At 43.9% G+C, this 17783-nt stretch overlaps 1 protein-coding gene across 2 annotated transcripts in view; it reads left to right on the top strand.

The window, feature by feature from the left end:
• Positions 1 to 17783, top strand: part of CRTC3 (CREB regulated transcription coactivator 3) — a gene marked incomplete at its 5' end in the record, with an annotated part of 105991 nt that overhangs the window by 62445 nt on the left and 25763 nt on the right. For both annotated transcript variants that reach the window (XM_014589474.2, XM_014589473.2), the window contains 4 exon segments: positions 4439 to 4500; positions 7030 to 7092; positions 8433 to 8533; positions 16525 to 16560. In XM_014589474.2, coding sequence (XP_014444960.1) covers positions 4439 to 4500; positions 7030 to 7092; positions 8433 to 8533; positions 16525 to 16560 — 262 coding nt within the window.

Below are 17783 nucleotides of genomic sequence, written 5' to 3'. Positions count from 1 at the left end.
GCCTCCCGCTCAGTGATTCTGAGTCCCTTCTCCCAGCTTGTCCCTTCGAGCAGTGCAAACAGGCATGAGACCCAAGGACCCAGAGCCTCCAGGAACATAAAGGAGGAAGGAAAGGAGGAGAGACTGGCAAAGGACTGAAAAGGAGTGCATTGAGGTATCAGAAAGGTCCATAGTGTGGGGATGGTTTTTAAATGGGTGGTTTCCATCCATTGCGATGGCCTCTTCCTGTTTATCCCTTTCATTATCTCACCTTTTGAATGTGGAGCTATTCCTTGAGCCACAGGCTTCACTAACTAAGCATACCCAACCAAAGAGGTAATGGAGGAGGAGCTGGTACTGCTGGTTTAAGCTGTTGCCTGTGCTTCTCTTCTGATCTGTGGGCACCCAGCAGACACTCCAGAACTGTGAGCTGAGTCACGTGGGAGGTACAGGTTTGCAGATAAGGGTGTTTCCTGTGCCTTGAGATTGGTCTGTAGGGCATGTCAATGTTGTGGAGTAAATGAAGTCAGAATGAAGATTTCTGAACTCCTCCCAAGAACAAATAAGCCTTTCTTGGGTTTTCCTTGTGTTGAGTTTACCTGTAAGCATGGCTCTCTCCATGTCCATAGACCCTGGGTTTTTAAATCCCAATTAAATTAGATGAGTAGTAGGAATGGAGAGAGCTCAAAGGTCACATCCTTTAACTTGGGACGCCTCAACCTTGCCGTATTAAAAATGTGAGGAATTTACTGCATTTTCATATCATTAATGCACATGAAAAAGGTCAAAATGCTAACTTCCACCTCAGCAATGAAATTGCAGTGTTTGACCACTGCGTTCTATTTTGTGTAATTGGACTTAATAACTTTAAGAATGGCTGTGTTCTAAGAAAAATGGCAAGCTTCTGCTTCATGAAATTAAGCTTTTCTGGGCAGATTCATCAAGAAAGAGATTTATACAGAAAAGAAAAAGGCAGATAACCACAGGTTGGCCTCCTCCCTCATGGCTTTGCCAACCAAAATACTGATATACTTTATCTCTCACAGAGCCTTCTTTCTTCTCCTTCTTCTTCTCCTTCTTCTTCTTCTTCTCCCTCTTCTTATTTTTAAAGTTGTTTATTTAATTTTACTTATTATTTTTTAAATTTGCTATGTGCACTGGCCAGAGAGAGAGAGTGAGAGAGTGATAAAGCAAGCCACAAGTCCGGGACTCAAACCATGTTTGACCATGTGGGAGTGCAACATTTTAACCACTGTGCTACCTGCTGGCCCTTCTTTTTTTTTATTTTTAATTCTCAGAGGGCATATGCACTAACCTGAGAGAGACATAGAGAAAGAGAGAAGAGAGAGGAAGAAAGTACCTCCCCCCACCAAAGGGGCAAGGTCATGCCTCAATGCCTTCCCCTCTGTTTCTTCATCTTGTCAGGATTTGGGGCACACATGCACATGCGCCCAGTGTGTTTTTGAGCTGTCAGGGCCAGAATTCCCATTGTAGTTGACTACATGGGATCCAGTTTCCTTAACCAGTAGGCTGTGGGGCCAGTGTGCCTTCCTCCTTCTTTATTACCTTTCTTCTCTGTGTTCTTCTTTGGTCCATTCTGATGTATACTTCACACGTATTATGCCTGATAGCTAATTTTAAAAAATTATTTAGTTTTATTTGTCATTATTATGTTTTAATTAGCTACAGAGCAGCATGCATGCTCACCAGAGAAAGATAGAGAGAGAGAGAGAGAGAGAGAAAGCCACCAGGTCCAAGACTGGTGGGAGTCCAACGCCCCAACCGCCACCCTCTTGGCTGGCCCCTTGATACCTATTGAAGAAATATCTCTCTCTTTTTTTTTTTTTTTTGGAGAGATTTTCACTGTAGGGTGCGTGCGCTCGCCAGACAGACAGAGACAGACATAGAGACAGAAAGCGAGAAATCACCCCCCAGGGAGGATGGTCACGCCGCAATCCCTTCTCCTCCATTCTCCTCTTGGGATCTTGGGCACACACGCACACGTGCCCGGCGTGAGTTTTAAGCCACCGGGTCCAGGACACGAACCGCGGTTGACTACGTGGGAGTCCAGCAACATAGCCATTACGCTAACTGCTGGTTCCCGAAATCTCTCTCTTTTGACAATATCTCCACTTGAGTATACTGATTCAGGGTCAAATTAAATAAGTTAGTAAGTGAGACATGATAGAGAAAACTAGTGCATAGAAAATTAAACTTGTAATTGCAGCGCTTCTCCTGGCAAAAGAAGCATTTTGCTCTAAGTCATTAAGACCTCTTTAGAGCCACATTTTAGATTCTATATTCATTTAAGATGTCCAGCCCATGCCTGTGGACAGATCTCCTCTCTGTCAAGCCTCCCAATTTCTTCTGAGCCCAAGTAGATGGGGCCTTCTTTTATAGTCTGCATCCTCCCACCTCCCAGAAAACTCCAGGTACATATTTTCTGTTTTCTGAGGCACTTGGTGTTAGTGCACAGTTTCCCACAAGGCAGCAGCTCAGTGCTGAGCTCCTGAACTTCAGTGATAGTAAGCTGTGGGTTGGAGCCCTGCTCTACCATGCCAACTGTCTGGGCTTGGATTTCTCAATTCTTTTCAAACTGAGCCTATGCATCAGCCAGGTGACATGGAGGTTAAGGTGGCTGAGTGCCACATGGCTGACTGTAATTTAAGTCCCAAACCTGACAACTTGAGAAACATGCCAGGCACATGTGCATATGTGCCCAAAACCCTGAGAGGAGAATGGAGAAGGGACAGTGGCGTGGCCATCCTCCTGGCGGATGATTTCTTGTACCTCCACCCCCACCCCATTTCTCTCTCTATGGCAAATGCACGTACCCTGTAACAAAAAAAACCACTGAGGTAGAGGGGGAGAGCACATGTTTAGTCTTTTGCAGTTGTAAAATGGGGATAATGTCTTCTGCTTTCCAGCGTCATTAGGATTAAATGAGCATAGATTAACTCAGCACAGAGTCGGTGCCTAGATTTCCATGTTCAAATTTCTAATGTATTAATGTATAACTTTAATCTTTATTATTTCTGCATTGGGGTTTGGGATCAAACTTATTATTGGTAACTGCAAAATATGTATTTCAGCTTACTTGGGATGCAAGAAACTAAGAGAATGGGCTTTGTTTTGGAGAGGGTGAAAAGGAGGTGCACAGGCCTCAGCAGGCAGCATTCGTCATGGGAGGAGAAGAAAGGGAACTAGCCTCAGAGAAGGTAAAAGAGGTGAGAAGTTGAGGATGTGTTTGTGGAGCCCAGGCAGGGATGAGGGCAGAAGACTGCATCATAGTCAAATGTGGAGCACCACCATTACCAACCTAGTAAGCTTTGGTGTTGCCTTTTAGAGTGAAGAGAATCAACTGAGCTATTTTTTTAGTTGGAAAATAATAAAAATGTCTTAAAACCATTCTGTGGGTGGAAGTAGCTCAGAATTGAAAACACTCTGCTCTACTCAGTGTGTGCAGTGAGGCATCCCGTTGGTCTCTCCAGGCATCTGGGGTGTGTTCTAAGGCATGCTAGACCCAGTGAATGAGACGGAACCCCCAAAACACAGGCAGGTTTACGCTTCTCCACAAATCTATGCAACTCTCTTTTGGTTATAAGTAACAGGAACCCACCTGGGGCCAGCAGGTGGATTGGTGGTTAAAGGCACTGGACTCCCACATGGCTAACTGCTGTTCAGAACCGCTGTTCAAGTCCGAGACCTTGTGACTCACTTTCTCACTTTCTCTCTTGCTCCTTCTTACTGTCTCTCTCTGATTGAACTGTAAAATAACAACAAATAAGAATAATTCTTAAAAGAAAAAAAAGTAACAGGAACTCCTTATCTTAAATAAAGGACATTTATTGGCTTATGTTACTGGAAATCCAAGGGCTAAATGGAGGGACTTGTTGAATATTCATGAAACCAGATCTCTGTGGTGCTATCTCCGTGTGGACTGGCACACAGACAGGCTTTCTCCAAGGGAAGAGGCCCAGGTCTCCACCACCCTGGGGCTCTCCCGCTGCTTGGGCACTCCCTTTTTTCTCCTCAGTGGCATTCTCCTTGGTGCTGCTTGCGTCATGAGTGCATTCCTGAGCCAGTCACTGTTTCTGAGGGAATTAACTAGAAGCTCTGGGTCTGGGACCATTCACTGGCACAAGGAGGCCTGCACAGGACAGCCTTTCTGGGTTCAGAGTGGGAGTGGAGACATGTCTTGAAGACAGAAGATGCTGGACAGACAGAAAAAAAAAGAAAAAAGAGACAGTCCACATGAATATTACAAAGAAGACATGGTTTAGAAAATAGAAGAGACTATTTTGGAGGAAGTTGATAAGAGAAAGCATAGAGGAAGAGCTGTAGGGTATAGAGATGAAGATAAGAGCCCCAGACTCAGTTGTTTAGCTCTCATGATCCCAGCTTCTTAATTCTCCTTCAACTTTTTGTTATTTTATTTTTCCTTTATTGAAAATTCTACTTTGATGGTAGTACTTTTGGAGCCAATTACTCGTCACAGCCCCTGGATGAGAGTTGGCCAAGGTAAGTAAGCAAGCTTCCTCCCCTTTTTAAAAGAACTGTTTACTTAATTTTATTTATGGTTATTACTTTTTAACTTGACCAGAGAGAGAGAAAAGGAAAATGAGAAAGCAGCCAGCAGGTCTAGGACTTGAACCATGGTTGATTATGTGGGAGCATTTTAACACTTAACCACCATGCCACCTGCCAGCCCCAGCAAGCCGTTTTTTAAAAGATATGATGAACCCATCTTTTTTTTTTTAATAATTATTTATTAATTCAATTTGTTATTATTTTTTTAATTTGACCAGACAGAGAAAGGGAAAGCGAGAAAGCAAGCCGCTGGGTCCAGGACTCGTACTGTGGTTGGCCATGTGAGAATCCAGCATCCCTGATCACCACACCACCAGCCTGCCAGTCCTGAACAAGTCTTACTTTTATATGATCTCACCATATTTTATTAACCTTGAATGTTGTTTTAGAGTGTGTGTGTTTTGTTTTTGTTTTTGTTTTTTTAAGGGAGATTTTTGCTATAGGGTGCCTATCCTCGCCAGAAAGACAGAGAGAGACAAACAGAAACCAAGAAATCTCCCACTGGGGGGATGGCCATGCTACAATCCCTTCTCCTCCATTCTCCTCTTGGGACTTTGGGCATGTACCCACACATGCCCGGCATGAGTTATACGCTGGCAAATCTGGGACTCGAACCACAGTCAACTACATAGGAGTCCAGTGATGATCATCTGCTGGCTTCCTGTTTTTTTAGAGATTTCTAGTGCTAAGCATAGAATCTTGTTTTCTCTTATAAAACTTAAGTCTTTACACGTATAGTGATAAACTTGTATGAAAATGTAGAATGAAAGTTATTTAAATAAATCTAGATCTTCATGCTTAAAACCAAATAGAAACACATTTGGAATACATTTACCAACCAAATTCTCTGATTTGGTATTCATATATTTGAGACATGGAGAAATAAATGCCTTTTCTTAAGGTATTAGTAAACTATTGAAAGAAAGACTCCTAAAATGTTAATTTTTATACTGTATTTAATTGTAGAGTCTCTGAGTAGTTTGTACCCAGCATAGAGAGTAACATATAAAACTAACTAGAAAAGACTGCTTCAGCCATTGTGTGTGTAGGATCGTTTTCAGATCACCAAGTCAGATACAGAAGACATTTGAAGTGTACATATAAAAAAAAAAATGGGTTCTCTGGCTTGAGGTCTACTCTCCATCCATTCTCTGGGCATATCTTCCCCCTCCCTAAGGTTTTTGCCATGGGGCACATGTCCTCGCTGGAGAAAGAGAGAGTCAAAGAGGAAGTGAGAAATCAGTCTCCCTTACCCCCCCACCTAGGAGGATGGCCATGCCACAGTCTCTTCTCCTCCATGCTCCTCTCAGGATTTTGGGCACACATGCACATGTGCCTGTTGTAGTTTTCAAGCTGCCAGATCCTGGATTTGAACTACGGTTGGCCATGTGGGAGTCAGGCACCTTAAGTACCATACTACCTACTGGCCTCACTCTGGGCAAATCTTGATTAAGCACTTCCTGGGACAACGTAGTGGGTTTGGGGAAGTGAAATAAAGATGGGGAACAACTGGCCTTTACCCCCAAGTAGGTTTCAGCCACCATTAGAAATCTTGAGAACCCCAAGCCAGCAGGTAGTATGGTGGTTAAAGCACTGAATCCTACATAGCTGACTATGCAGTTTGAATCCTGGACCCGGTGACTTGAAAAATATGTTAGGCGTGTGTGTGTGTGTGTGCACACGTGCCCAAAATCCCCAGAGGAGAATAGAGAAGGGATTGCCGTGTGGTCATCCCCCTGGTGGTGATTTCTCACTTTCTTCATCTCTTTCTCATCTCTCTGGTAATCACACATGCCATATGGCAAAAACAAGAATAGAAAAGTCCTAGAAATCCAGGATTATAAAATAAATACATTCTCCCATTCTAAATCAGAAAAAGCCATCTCCAAACTGATATTTTTCTTAAGTATATCTGAGAATAAATAGAGAATTAGGATTGTAGATAACCTGAGTAACTGCAACAGTTCTGTTTTCTTCACGGCCACCCATGTGGGAGTGCAGAGGCTTTGTATCCAAGATTGCCAGCACCCCCCACCCCACCCCCACACACACACAAACACTCAGGGTACATGATGAGGAGTAATTTTTACCTATCTGGAGAAGACCTCATATGCCTTAGAGAAGAGTCAGTCCTAGCTTTGAGTAATTTCAAAAAGGCACTTAAAAGAGGGTCTTTTGTCTCTTAACTCCTTAAATGCCCCACTAGCTAGTTCTGTCCTTTTAGATTTGTGGTAGTTTTTGTTTTGGAAATCAGAGATCATAGGAATTGGCAAGATCTTTTGGGTTGACCTCATTTTGACAATGATGAACAAAATGAGCAAGACATAGAACATTTTTAAGTATCTCCTGGGTCATACAGCCAGGCTAGTAAAGAGCGTGTCCTCCCACCTGGGCTGAGATTCTCATTTGCTCCCTGTGGGTTGAACTTCTTTTCCTTCTATGTTGTTCTGGTTTGTAAAGGCAGCAGCATCCTTGGAAAGAAGAAAAGCATCCTGGGTTCCGACTGACATCTGCCCTTAACAGGTACGTGGCTTGTTTCCCTAGTAGAAGTCAGTTTTAAAGGAGACCAAGCAGTTTGGTTGTCCCGGTGTTCTTGACGTATTCTCTGGTTTCCAGAATGTGTTTATGTTTGTGTTTATATGAAGTGTTTTAAATTAAAAAAAAAACTCACCATTTATTGAACGTCTGGCACAGTTCAGTACATTACAAGAGTATGAGTTCTTGGGGCCAACGCTGTGGTATGGTGGTCAAGGCAGCTGGGTTCCCACATAGTTGACAACATGGTTTGAGTCCTGGACTGAATAGCTTGAAAAACAAGGTGCGTGTGCATGTGTGTCCAAAATCCTAAAAGGGGGGAGAAATGGAAGAGAAAGGATTTGGGGAAAGGATTTTTTCCCCGCTTCTCTGTCTCTCTCTGGTGAGCATACGTGCCCTCTAGCAGAATTTTTTTAAAAAGACTTGTGGGATTCCCAGTTTGGAATTCCTAGGGTCTGCCTCTTACTTTGTGACCTTGAGTACATTTTCACTTTTGTGTGCCTCATTTTACTCACCTGAACAGTGGAGATAATTGTCTATCCAGGCATAATTTGTGAGTGTTGACTAAGTGCTTGCATGAGTCTATCCACTGGTATTTATCTAGTGACATTAGAAATTAAATCGAGAGACTTAAAAAAGATACTTTTTAACACAGTACAAAAAATAATAAAAACCCATTCCATGTTAATATAACTTTTTAAAAGAGAACCCAGTCATATTTTCCAAAACAAATAAATGCACTGAGAATAGTGGCATGGTTGTGCTTTTCCACATCTCTCAAGGGCAGCTGGATTCTCTGCATATGCATTCAGTCCTGCAGCACTCAGCAGATGGGAGATCCCGCTGTGCTCCTGAGAGAGCAAGAGTGGGAAGGCTGAGAGCATGTTATAGTATTCTGGATATGGTCTTGACCTTACCTTCTCCCTGCAAGGGCTTGACAACCTCTGTTCTGGGAGACCCTCACAGAGGAGCAGCTGTGCTCCGATGGAGGAGACCAGTTCAGTGCAGATCATCCTGGGCCCAGCCTCTCCTGGGTCGGGAGAAGAATAGGAAGACTTAGGGGATGAGCCCACAGCTCCTCTAGTGAACTAGAACACTGCCACAACAGCACGTGTAAAGCCACACGAGTGGGCACAAATTAGTTTTGAGTGTGAGTGATCCACGGAGGCTGCTGCTGTCAGGGACTTCAGGTAGGTCCTGACCTCTCGTGGCTGCTTGTCAACCGCTTGTGTTTACCTTCTCTCCTGTTGGTAGCATTCAGCCAAGGAAATTGCATTTTCACCAAGGAAAAATGGGTTTTCAGCCAGACTCTCTCCTCCTTTCCTCAGGACCAATTCTGATTCAGCTCTGCACACCAGTGCTCTGAGCACCAAGCCCCAGGACCCCTATGGAGGAGGGGGCCAGTCGGCCTGGCCTGCTCCACACACGGGTAAGACACACGGGCCCCCTGTGAACAGCACCTGTAAGAACTGAGAGAGAGGAATGTCCTTGGTGCGTGTGCACTCCCAGTGTGGAGGGCCTCGAGGCTGGGGCAGTGTGTGTGTGTGTGTGTGTGTGTGTGTGTGTGTGTGTGTGTGTGTGTGTGTGTGTGTGTGTGTGTGTGTGTGTGTGTGTGTGTGTGTGTGTGTGTGTGTGTGTGTGTGTGTGTGTGTGTGTGTGTGTGTGTGTGTGTGTGTGTGTGTGTGTGTGTGTGTGTGTGTGTGTGTGTGTGTGTGTGGTGGTGAGGACACGGCTTATGTTTTGTGTTACCTCTCCCTGCCCTTCCACAGTGCACCCTCCCTCTTGGCACTCTAGACTCTCACGCTTCTCTCCCCATGGTGCAGGCACTTTTCGAGGTGCTCAGCGTTGTACAGACTCTGAGGATAACTTCCTAACTGGTCTCCTCTAGCCCTCCAAGCCAGTTTTATTTTGTCTTCTCTGAGGGTCTTCTTTCCCGCCCAGGGTCAGTACAAACTGAGAACTAAAACCAGCAGGGACAGATGTAGCTAAGTATAATATCATCTTTGTTATTCTAAGACCAGATTGGAGGAAGTGGCTTCCCTCTGTGAGTCTGTGGGCCTATAGCAACTGAACCCAAAATCAGGCAGGCTCTGCAGTGGCCAGTACCGTGCCTGGGTGGCCCCCTGTGGGAGGAGCTCTTAAATAAGGTGTGGAACGGTGAAGAGCAGGCCTGCCCTGAGGAGGAGAAGGGAAATTGCACCAGCACTGAGCAGTACCTACTCACTTACTCCCCGTTTCTCTGGTCAGATGCCATTCTGTCTCCCTCAGGCCAGAGTGGCCTGCAGTGGGGAAGAGGCATCCTCATGCCATCTCACCATTTGCTTCCAGAGTGATCTCAAACCTGGCTGCCTTTCCTCTTCTGCTCAGAACCACTTTCCCTTAAAGGATCTGCCCCCTCCCCACCTCTCCCTTCCCTCACTACTTCCCAGCTTCACTTCCAAATTGGCCACCACATGCTCCACTTTGGGTTCTGCTAGCATTTCATCCTGTTCCCATCTCTTCCTCCCCCAACTCAGTCCTGGCCTTCCTGGCCAGCGCCCTCTCAATTGGTAAGGCTCAACCGTATCCCCTTTTCTGTGGAGCCACCCTGACTTGACTTCCTCACAGTCCAGAACTTCCCACATCCTTCTAATATCCTATGGCCCTACATGCCGACAGCTCTCTCAGCACCTGCCCCTCTTGCTGGCTTCGTCACGTGGCCATGCTTCTATTCTTCTGCTCAGTGCAGTTTCCTGGAGGCAGTGTCTTGGTGATCTTGCTCTCTCCAGCCCTTGGCATGGTGCCTGGCATAGAGGAGCCCTCACAGAGAGAGAGAAGGGTGAGGAGATTACCCAGAGCACTTCCCACATACTCGAGGTGCTGACCGCTGAGCTGCATGTGCAGTGTGGCTGGCTCACTCAGGCACATCCCCAGCCTGCCTTCCTAGACTTTATAAGCCAGAAAGAAAAATCTCGAATTCTTCATTCCATGCGCAGATTGAATCTTGTTCATTCAGGACTGTGTGTTTGATTTTAATATGGGAATAAATATATCTTCAGCCAAGATACCAGCTTTTTTGATTTTCTTTATTTTTTAAGCTATTTGAAGCCCAAATAGTATCTATTCCTTCTGAGGAGAACATGCGTGGTCTTATTTCCTTGTGTATAATAGGGATGGAATTTAATAATACTTCTGGCTATATTAGTTCCCTCAGTGCATTTCAGAAAGATGACATTTGCCTAAAGGATTGCTTGCTTGTAAAGTATGAGAACTTTCAGAATTGGTTAGGGACAGCTACCCATGTTTCCACACACGGAAATGTGAAAGTAGAGTTGGCAGTAACTTTGGAATTGGACATGGGCCCACCGCTCACTGCTTGGAGAAGTGGGGTCTGTGGGAAGATAGAGCATTTTAGCTCCTGGATAGGTAGAGACGGCAATACTTAAAGCCGTAAAAAGCAGGAGCTGTGAGCAGTGGGGGTGCCTGTGAGTGTAGCAAGATCTTAGTCTGCCTGGCTGGGAGCTTGTCAGGCTAATAGATTTTTCTCTGGAACCCCTGCGCTTTTTCCTCTGCCTTTCCTTCACTTGTGTTTCGCCCTCTGTGCAAAGTTTACACTTCTCTAGATAGGGCCACTTCTCTAGATAGGGCCAAAGGCCTGGAGAGAACAAGGGAATCATAGATCATTGAAGCAGGGAGTTTTGAAGGCTTGCACACAACGATAAAAGAAAGTAACTAAAGAAAGTGATTATACCGAAGTTGTAGTCTTTAGGCTACGAGCACAATAGCCTCTGAGAAGTCTTAGATGTGAGTGAAGATGAAGAAAAACAAAACAGTATAAATGTTGGTAGATCCAGGGCAGTAAAGAGGGCAGAATTCCTGGAGCAGCCTTCTGGGGCTTCTGGGTTGATTTGAGAACTGTGGTGGTCTCTCCTTTTCAATTCAGCAGTTAGAAATTGTTGGGCTGGGACCAGCAGTTGAATGATGGCTATGTCACTGGACTCCCATGTAGTTGACTACGGTTCGAGTCCTAGACCCAGTGGCTTAATCTCTCGCCGGGCGCGTGTGCATGCGTGCCCTAGATCTTAAGAGGAGAATGGAGGAGAAGGGATTGCATCATCATCATCCCCCCTGGGGGGTGATTTCTCTCTTTCTGTCTCTCTGTCTCTCTCTGTCTTTCTGGAGAGCGCATGCGCCCTATAGTAAAAACTTCTCCAAAAAAAAAAAAGAAAAGAAAAATTGTTGGACCATGCTGTCTGCCAGCCATGGAAGGTGAGTTGTCTGAGCTGTGAGCCTGCCCCTGCAGTTGCTTTGCAAGAACAGCAGGACCCAGAAACACAGCCAAATATGGATGTGTTTACATGGGAAAGCCAGTGTGTTTAAAATATTATTCAAGTCTCCAAGGATAGAGATTATTTCTGGAGAATAGCATTTGTTGGTGGGAGCTATTTTAAATAGTTCCATGTATTTTTCCCCTTGTAATTCATTAAAGTTTTTCATTTTCTTTCCTTTTGGATTTTAAAAATATCAAGTATCTTTACAAAAAGGTATTTCTTATTATAGGACCAGCCAAATAAAGTAAAGATTTAAAAGGTGATAGGAAAACATAATAGAAAGCCCAGAACTGTATTGTGTAGTAGACGCGGTGATAACTGTTCTTTCCCTGGGAATCTTTCCTAAACATGGTGATGTAGGGAGCAGGTGTTTGGAGAACATCTATCTGCTCATAGTTTGAAGACATGAGCAGTACACTGTGATAACATTCATGAGTGGGGGTTTGTATCCCAAGAAAAGAAAGCCATTAATCTGATACATGGTTAGTGATTTTCACAGTGGTTATTGAGCTGCATGACAATTAGGCATAAATGACAAGCAGTCGTAAATGACAGAAAACCTTTTTTTTTTTTTCTTTTTTATTTCTTTTTGAGAGGTTTTTGCTATAGGACGTGTGCACTCACCAGAAAGACAGAGAGACAGAAAATGAGAAATCACCCTCCAGGGGGGATGGCTACACCACAATCCCTTCTCCTCTTGGGACCTTGGGCACACACACACACATGCCCAGTGAGATTCTAAGCCACCAGGTCTGTGACTCGAACTGCAGTCGACCACATGGGTGTCCAGAGACATAGCCATTACACTAACTGCTGGTCCCCAGAAATAAACTTCTATACAATGAAACAAGTCTTTTATTTCTCTCCTCGTTTAATTATCCAGAACATATAAAAAGAAATGTTGACCAATTCCTGGGCAGTGCGTGTAGTTTAATTATCACTTCACGCACATGTGCAGATTGGTAGGCACAGGACTGTCACACTTACTCTGTCCATAGTCTCGGACTGGCCCCTAACTCCCCTCCTCTCATTGCCATGTGGGAGAGGGCTGGGGTGCTCCTTGCTCTTTCACAGAGCCATCTGGAGCTCAGGGCTGCAGAGGGTGTGATGGTTGTCTTTTCTGACCCTGGTGCTGTAGATGCTGAATGTCCCCATCTTTGGGGACCACTGGCCTCGTCTCCTGAGAAGAGAGAGGCATGTTTTGAACCTCAGTGATCTTTAAATCAGCAATAAACATTGACCTGCCAAGTTAAGAAAAAGGACTTAAATAGCCCTGAAAGATGCAAGCTACTGATGGCACTTGACTACATGAATGGCGGGGAATGTAGCATCCTGGGTATAAAGAGGGGCAGAAGAGTGTGATTGCCTGGCGGGCCTAGAGTGGGGAGGCTGAAACACTTAGGCTTCTTTCAGAATGCACTCTGGTCGAAGGATTTTTTTCCTTGCCTTGTCCTCTAGTCAGCAAGCCAAGACTGTGCATGGTTATTTTAGGCTTGTCAGGCATGGGAGGACATAGAAAGAACGTGGTCTCAGTTCCACTGAGTTAGGAGAGGTCAGCCTTTGACGGCCTCAAGCCTGTGAGGTTTCTGGGAACACAGATGCAGCCTTGCTCATCACTGTCCCATCCCCAGTGGGACTGCTGCAAATTTATTCCCTCTGTTTCCTGATACCCGGTCACAATTTATTCCTTTTTAGTTTTAACCCTTTATTTATAGTTGCGGCCTGTGAGATTTTTTTATCCAGTAGTGAAATAGGCTTCTTTCAGAATGCACTCTGGTCGAAGGATTTTTTTTCCTTGCCTTGTCCTCTAGTCAGCAAGCCAAGACTGTGCATGGTTATTTTAGGCTTGTCAGGCATGGGAGTACATAGAAAGAACGTGGTCTCAGTTCCACTGAGTTAGGAGAGGTCAGCCTTTGACGGCCTCAAGCCTGTGAGGTTTCTGGGAACACAGATGCAGCCTTGCTCATCACTGTCCCATCCCCAGTGGGACTGCTGCAAATTTATTCCCTCTGTTTCCTGATACCCGGTCACAATTTATTCCTTTTTAGTTTTAACCCTTTATTTATAGTTGCGGCCTGTGAGATTTTTTTATCCAGTAGTGAAAATCCAGGCTTGGGCATTTCAGCTGTATGTTAACTGAGTGCTAATGCATCAGTTATCACCACAACCCTCTTCCTGGTCACCAAAGCACAAAACCTGCAAGTTGTAGTTAGTTACTCTTGTCCCCATGCCCCTCACTCTCATATCCTAGCCAAGTCCAGTTCATTCTGTCCCTGCAGCATGTCTCAAATCTGCCTCTTGTTTTCTGTCCTCACTGCCCACCCTGTACTTTGTCCCTCCTTGCCTGACTGTCATGTTGGTTTCCCACCTGGTCTTCCCACCTTGAGGCTTTCTCCTTTCAGTCCAGCTCCTGCTCTTCCACAGGAGCAGCCTCTTCAGAGCTTAGCTCCAACCGTATTGTGTCTCCAACCTAATCTGCTGTTCCCTACATCATGCCAAATTCCTGGTGGATCCCTTCCATTCAGCCTTATGTCCCAGTTCTTCTATCTTGTGCTGTAGTCAAACTACACATGCTGTGTCCCTGCCGAGCACATCTTCCTCCTCCTCTTCCTCCTCCCCTTGGTACTCCTCTTCTGTCTTTGCCCCGGAACATCCCCTCCTGTCACACTTTTGATTGCCTGATTCCCTTTGGGTACAACACCTTTGCTAGGGACGTGGACTTCTAAAGCACACAGGCCAGTGTTCTAGCCTCGGCAGCTACTAGCAGCATGGTTTTGGATAGCTGTAGTGCCTGCCGCGTGGAATTGCTAGGAGATTACATGAGATCATCTATGCGACGTGCCTGAACAGACAGCTATGTTGGCTGCCTTTGTTATCATCTCATTCTTGTCCTTAGTGACTAGCTCAGGTGCCACCTCCTCCCTCCATGAACCCTTCCTTCTTGTCCCATCTGATGGAAAAGGTGGCACCAGTAGGATATCCTGTGCGTATCGGCTGGCTACTCAGGGTTTCATGTGGTGGCCACCATCTGAGTCCTCGGGTTCCAGGGACAGGGCAGCCTTCGTAGTTAAACCTATAATGATTAGTTCCTGGTTATGAAGAGGTGATTCAGCATTGTCCTATCAGTCTGCTATATAAACGTTGCTTTTAATGTTGAATCGGCGAATCATTTTATCATGATCGGATTGGTGCAGTTCCCTACCTTTTTCCATTATGAGGGTCTTCAGAAGCCAAAATATGGATCAGAAGCTTCTTTCTTCCTCTTTAACTGTACCAATTGGAGAACCACACCTTTTCTCTCTCTGCCCCTGTTCACGTCACCTTCCTTAGATGTGTTAAGTCACTGATCAGCCACAGCCCAGAACACGTCTCTCAAAGAGGCCAAGGACCATCTGCAGCAGAGTCCCCCGAGATGACCATTGGAAATATAGATACCTTACTAATTCCCACATCTTCTCGATCAAAATTTTTGAGGGTTGGGCCCGGGAATCTACATTTTAACTCGCTTATCCTCCATAGTTCATTTATGTCTTCCATAAGGAGGTAGAGAGAGACAGGTACCCCTACGGGATTCTCACGCCAGTACCCACCCTCATTCTCTACCAGCCTGGAGCATGGGTGCATGTGCATATGCCTGATATGACTGAGAAGCCTTGGGATTCAAACTGACGACCCTTCCTATGTGGGTCCAGCTGTACCACTGCTCTGCCACTTCCTCTTCAAGTCAACTTCATGTGCACTAAAATAGTTTGAAATCCCTCAGATTCTGTTTCCCCAGACCTGAGAAAAATTCTGTAACGATCCTTTTGCGAGTATGCTTCATTTATTGACCTCTTAGTCCTTCAGAGAGCCCTCAGTGTTGCCCCTGCCCCTGGACTCCACTAAAATTTTATGTCTTCTACTGGTGTTGGAAAACTTTTTCTGTCTTCTCAACTACGGTGCATCACCTGGCCCCACCTAGCATTTAGCAAAGAACCTAATGAATATATATTGAACGAATGAGTATTAGACATTTTGTTTAAGTTCTGTGGACTAATCAGGTTAACTTAGAAGAAACATAACATACATCTGGATTTTTAAAAAGTGTCAAAATTTACAGTACTTTGTCAAAACCTTGAATAAAGCATCTGAGACCTGGAAAAAAAAAAAAAGAAGAAGAAACATAACATATACTGCAAGTAAGTCACATTTGAAGTCTTCAGACTCAACAGTTCGTCCTGATTCTGAACTGAAGACTCATTTAATGTATTTGATTGCTCCAAGGAGAATGGTAGATACTACATCCTTGACACAGGTAGTTTTAGCTTAGAGCAATAGCAAATAGTATACTTTGTTTTTTGAAATATATTTTATAGATTAAAAATACTTTTTCTAAGCTAGAACTTACCGCAAGTCAAATTTTTAAAATTTTGTGAACTATCCCATGTATAAATTGACTTTAAATTCATCTCTGACTTAGACTCCATTTTCTTTTTTAAAATAACTTGGTTGCAAGAAATACATAACATACAGCATGGAACTTCCAGTTTGCTCCTACATGCACCCACAGTAGAGGTCAAATGGTGATGCAGACTTTATGAGTTACTTCCTTTTCCCTCATGATAAAGCATCTGGAAGAGAGTTCCATTCTCTACTTTGTGATTTGAGTAGAAGTTCTCAGACTTTGTAGAAATAGTTCTGTTTTCAGGATAGAAACAGTAAGACACTTTAAGACTGAGATATACTGTATGGTCAAGTGTACGCATGCCCAAAATCCTGAATGGGTGGAGCTGTGGAGGAGAAGGGGCCATATCCCATGGAGAGTGCCTTCTCACTTTTCCTCTCTCTTTCTAAAGGCAAGCAGATATGCTCTCTACCAAATTAAAAATAATTTTTAAAAATCTTTTTAAAAAGAAAGGAAAAGAAGAATAGATCAGAACTCACTTTAGACCCAAATTAGCTGCATCTGTTTTTAGTGTAAATGGTGAAAATAACTTGAATGATCATCAGTGTATCAAAACTGCCTTTGAACTATCAAAATTCCATTTCCCATCAGAAAGAGTTACTAATTCATGAATAAATGAAAATCAAAGTACCACATAAAGGTGTTTTCTCTTTTCTTCTCCATTAGGTTTCTGTGATGGTGAGAATGATGGACATGGAGAAGGTACGAACTGGTCTTACCTACTTGGGTTACAGTAATATGCTGAGTCAGAGATACACAACCTTCTTCCACTAGCTAAACAAGGATTAATATACGTTTTCAGGACTCCTCAAAATGCTGACAACTGCTGATTTACTCTTCTGAGACCCTATAGAAAATTAAGGCTAGCCATGATCAGGTCCATGAGAAAGGAAACACGTGGTTAGATTCCAAAGGTTCCTGGTTATCCAAGTCTCTACAGTCCCCATAGTCCCACAGTCACAAGGTCGTGCAGAGAAGAAAAAGTTGTAATCACGTGAAAATATGAATGAATTGATTATTTAACAGCTAGTCAGTCCCTCAACACTGTCTCTGCCCACTTAGGAAGTGTTAACAGGTCAGTAATTGACAGATGTAAATAAACAGTGCAAGGAAAATGCAAATTGCAAATCTTAGCAGAAGATGCCGAGTTTCATCAAGCCAATTAAAACAATGTTGAAGTTGGGACCAGCAGATGGCATAATGGTTATGTTGTTGGACTCCCACATAGTCTACCGCAGTTCAAGTTTAAAGACCTGGTGGCTTAAAACACATTGGGCACATGTACGTGCACACCCAAAATCCAGAGGGGAGAATGAAGGAGAAAGGATTGCCACATGGCCATCCCTCCTGGAGGGTGAGTTCTTGCTTTCTGTCTCTTTCTGGTGAGTGCACACACCCTGTAGCAAAAATCTCTCTAAAAAATAATAATGTTGAAGCTGTACTGATACACAAATCCTTTGACAATTGAGGGTCTGATACAGGTTCATTTATTAATTAAGTACCAGGCACTATTTTATTTTTCCTAAATTTTTGTAATATGAAATTTAATTTTCATAATCCGGAAAGGAACAGCTACATCAGGTTCACATTTCATGGAGCTAAGACTCAAGGGATTAAGATAAACGAGGAGCATCTTGTACTTGAGGCACAATTCTCTCTTGTCCTCTTGCACACTCCTTCTCTGGGCAAACCATTTTAAGCCATGAATAAAATCTTGAAAATTTGAAACATCAATAAACATATAATTTATTAAGAGAAAAAAAAAAGAAATGGCTTTAAGATTGTTTGTATTTCCCTTCCATGAATTCTTTGAAGAATTCCCAACAAATCTTGGATTTGAAAAGAGACTAAGAAACAACAAACTTCTCTAAGAAAACAATCCCCTTTGAGATATTAGAGTCTGTCCCAACCAGATGTCTGTAACT

This window comes from Tupaia chinensis, unplaced genomic scaffold, assembly GCF_000334495.1.
Source record: "Tupaia chinensis unplaced genomic scaffold, TupChi_1.0 Scaffold000359_1, whole genome shotgun sequence".
NCBI classification, from domain to species: Eukaryota; Metazoa; Chordata; class Mammalia; order Scandentia; family Tupaiidae; genus Tupaia; species Tupaia belangeri.
The sequence above is the reverse complement of the archived record's forward strand: the minus strand, read 5'-3'. Positions and strand labels throughout refer to the sequence as shown.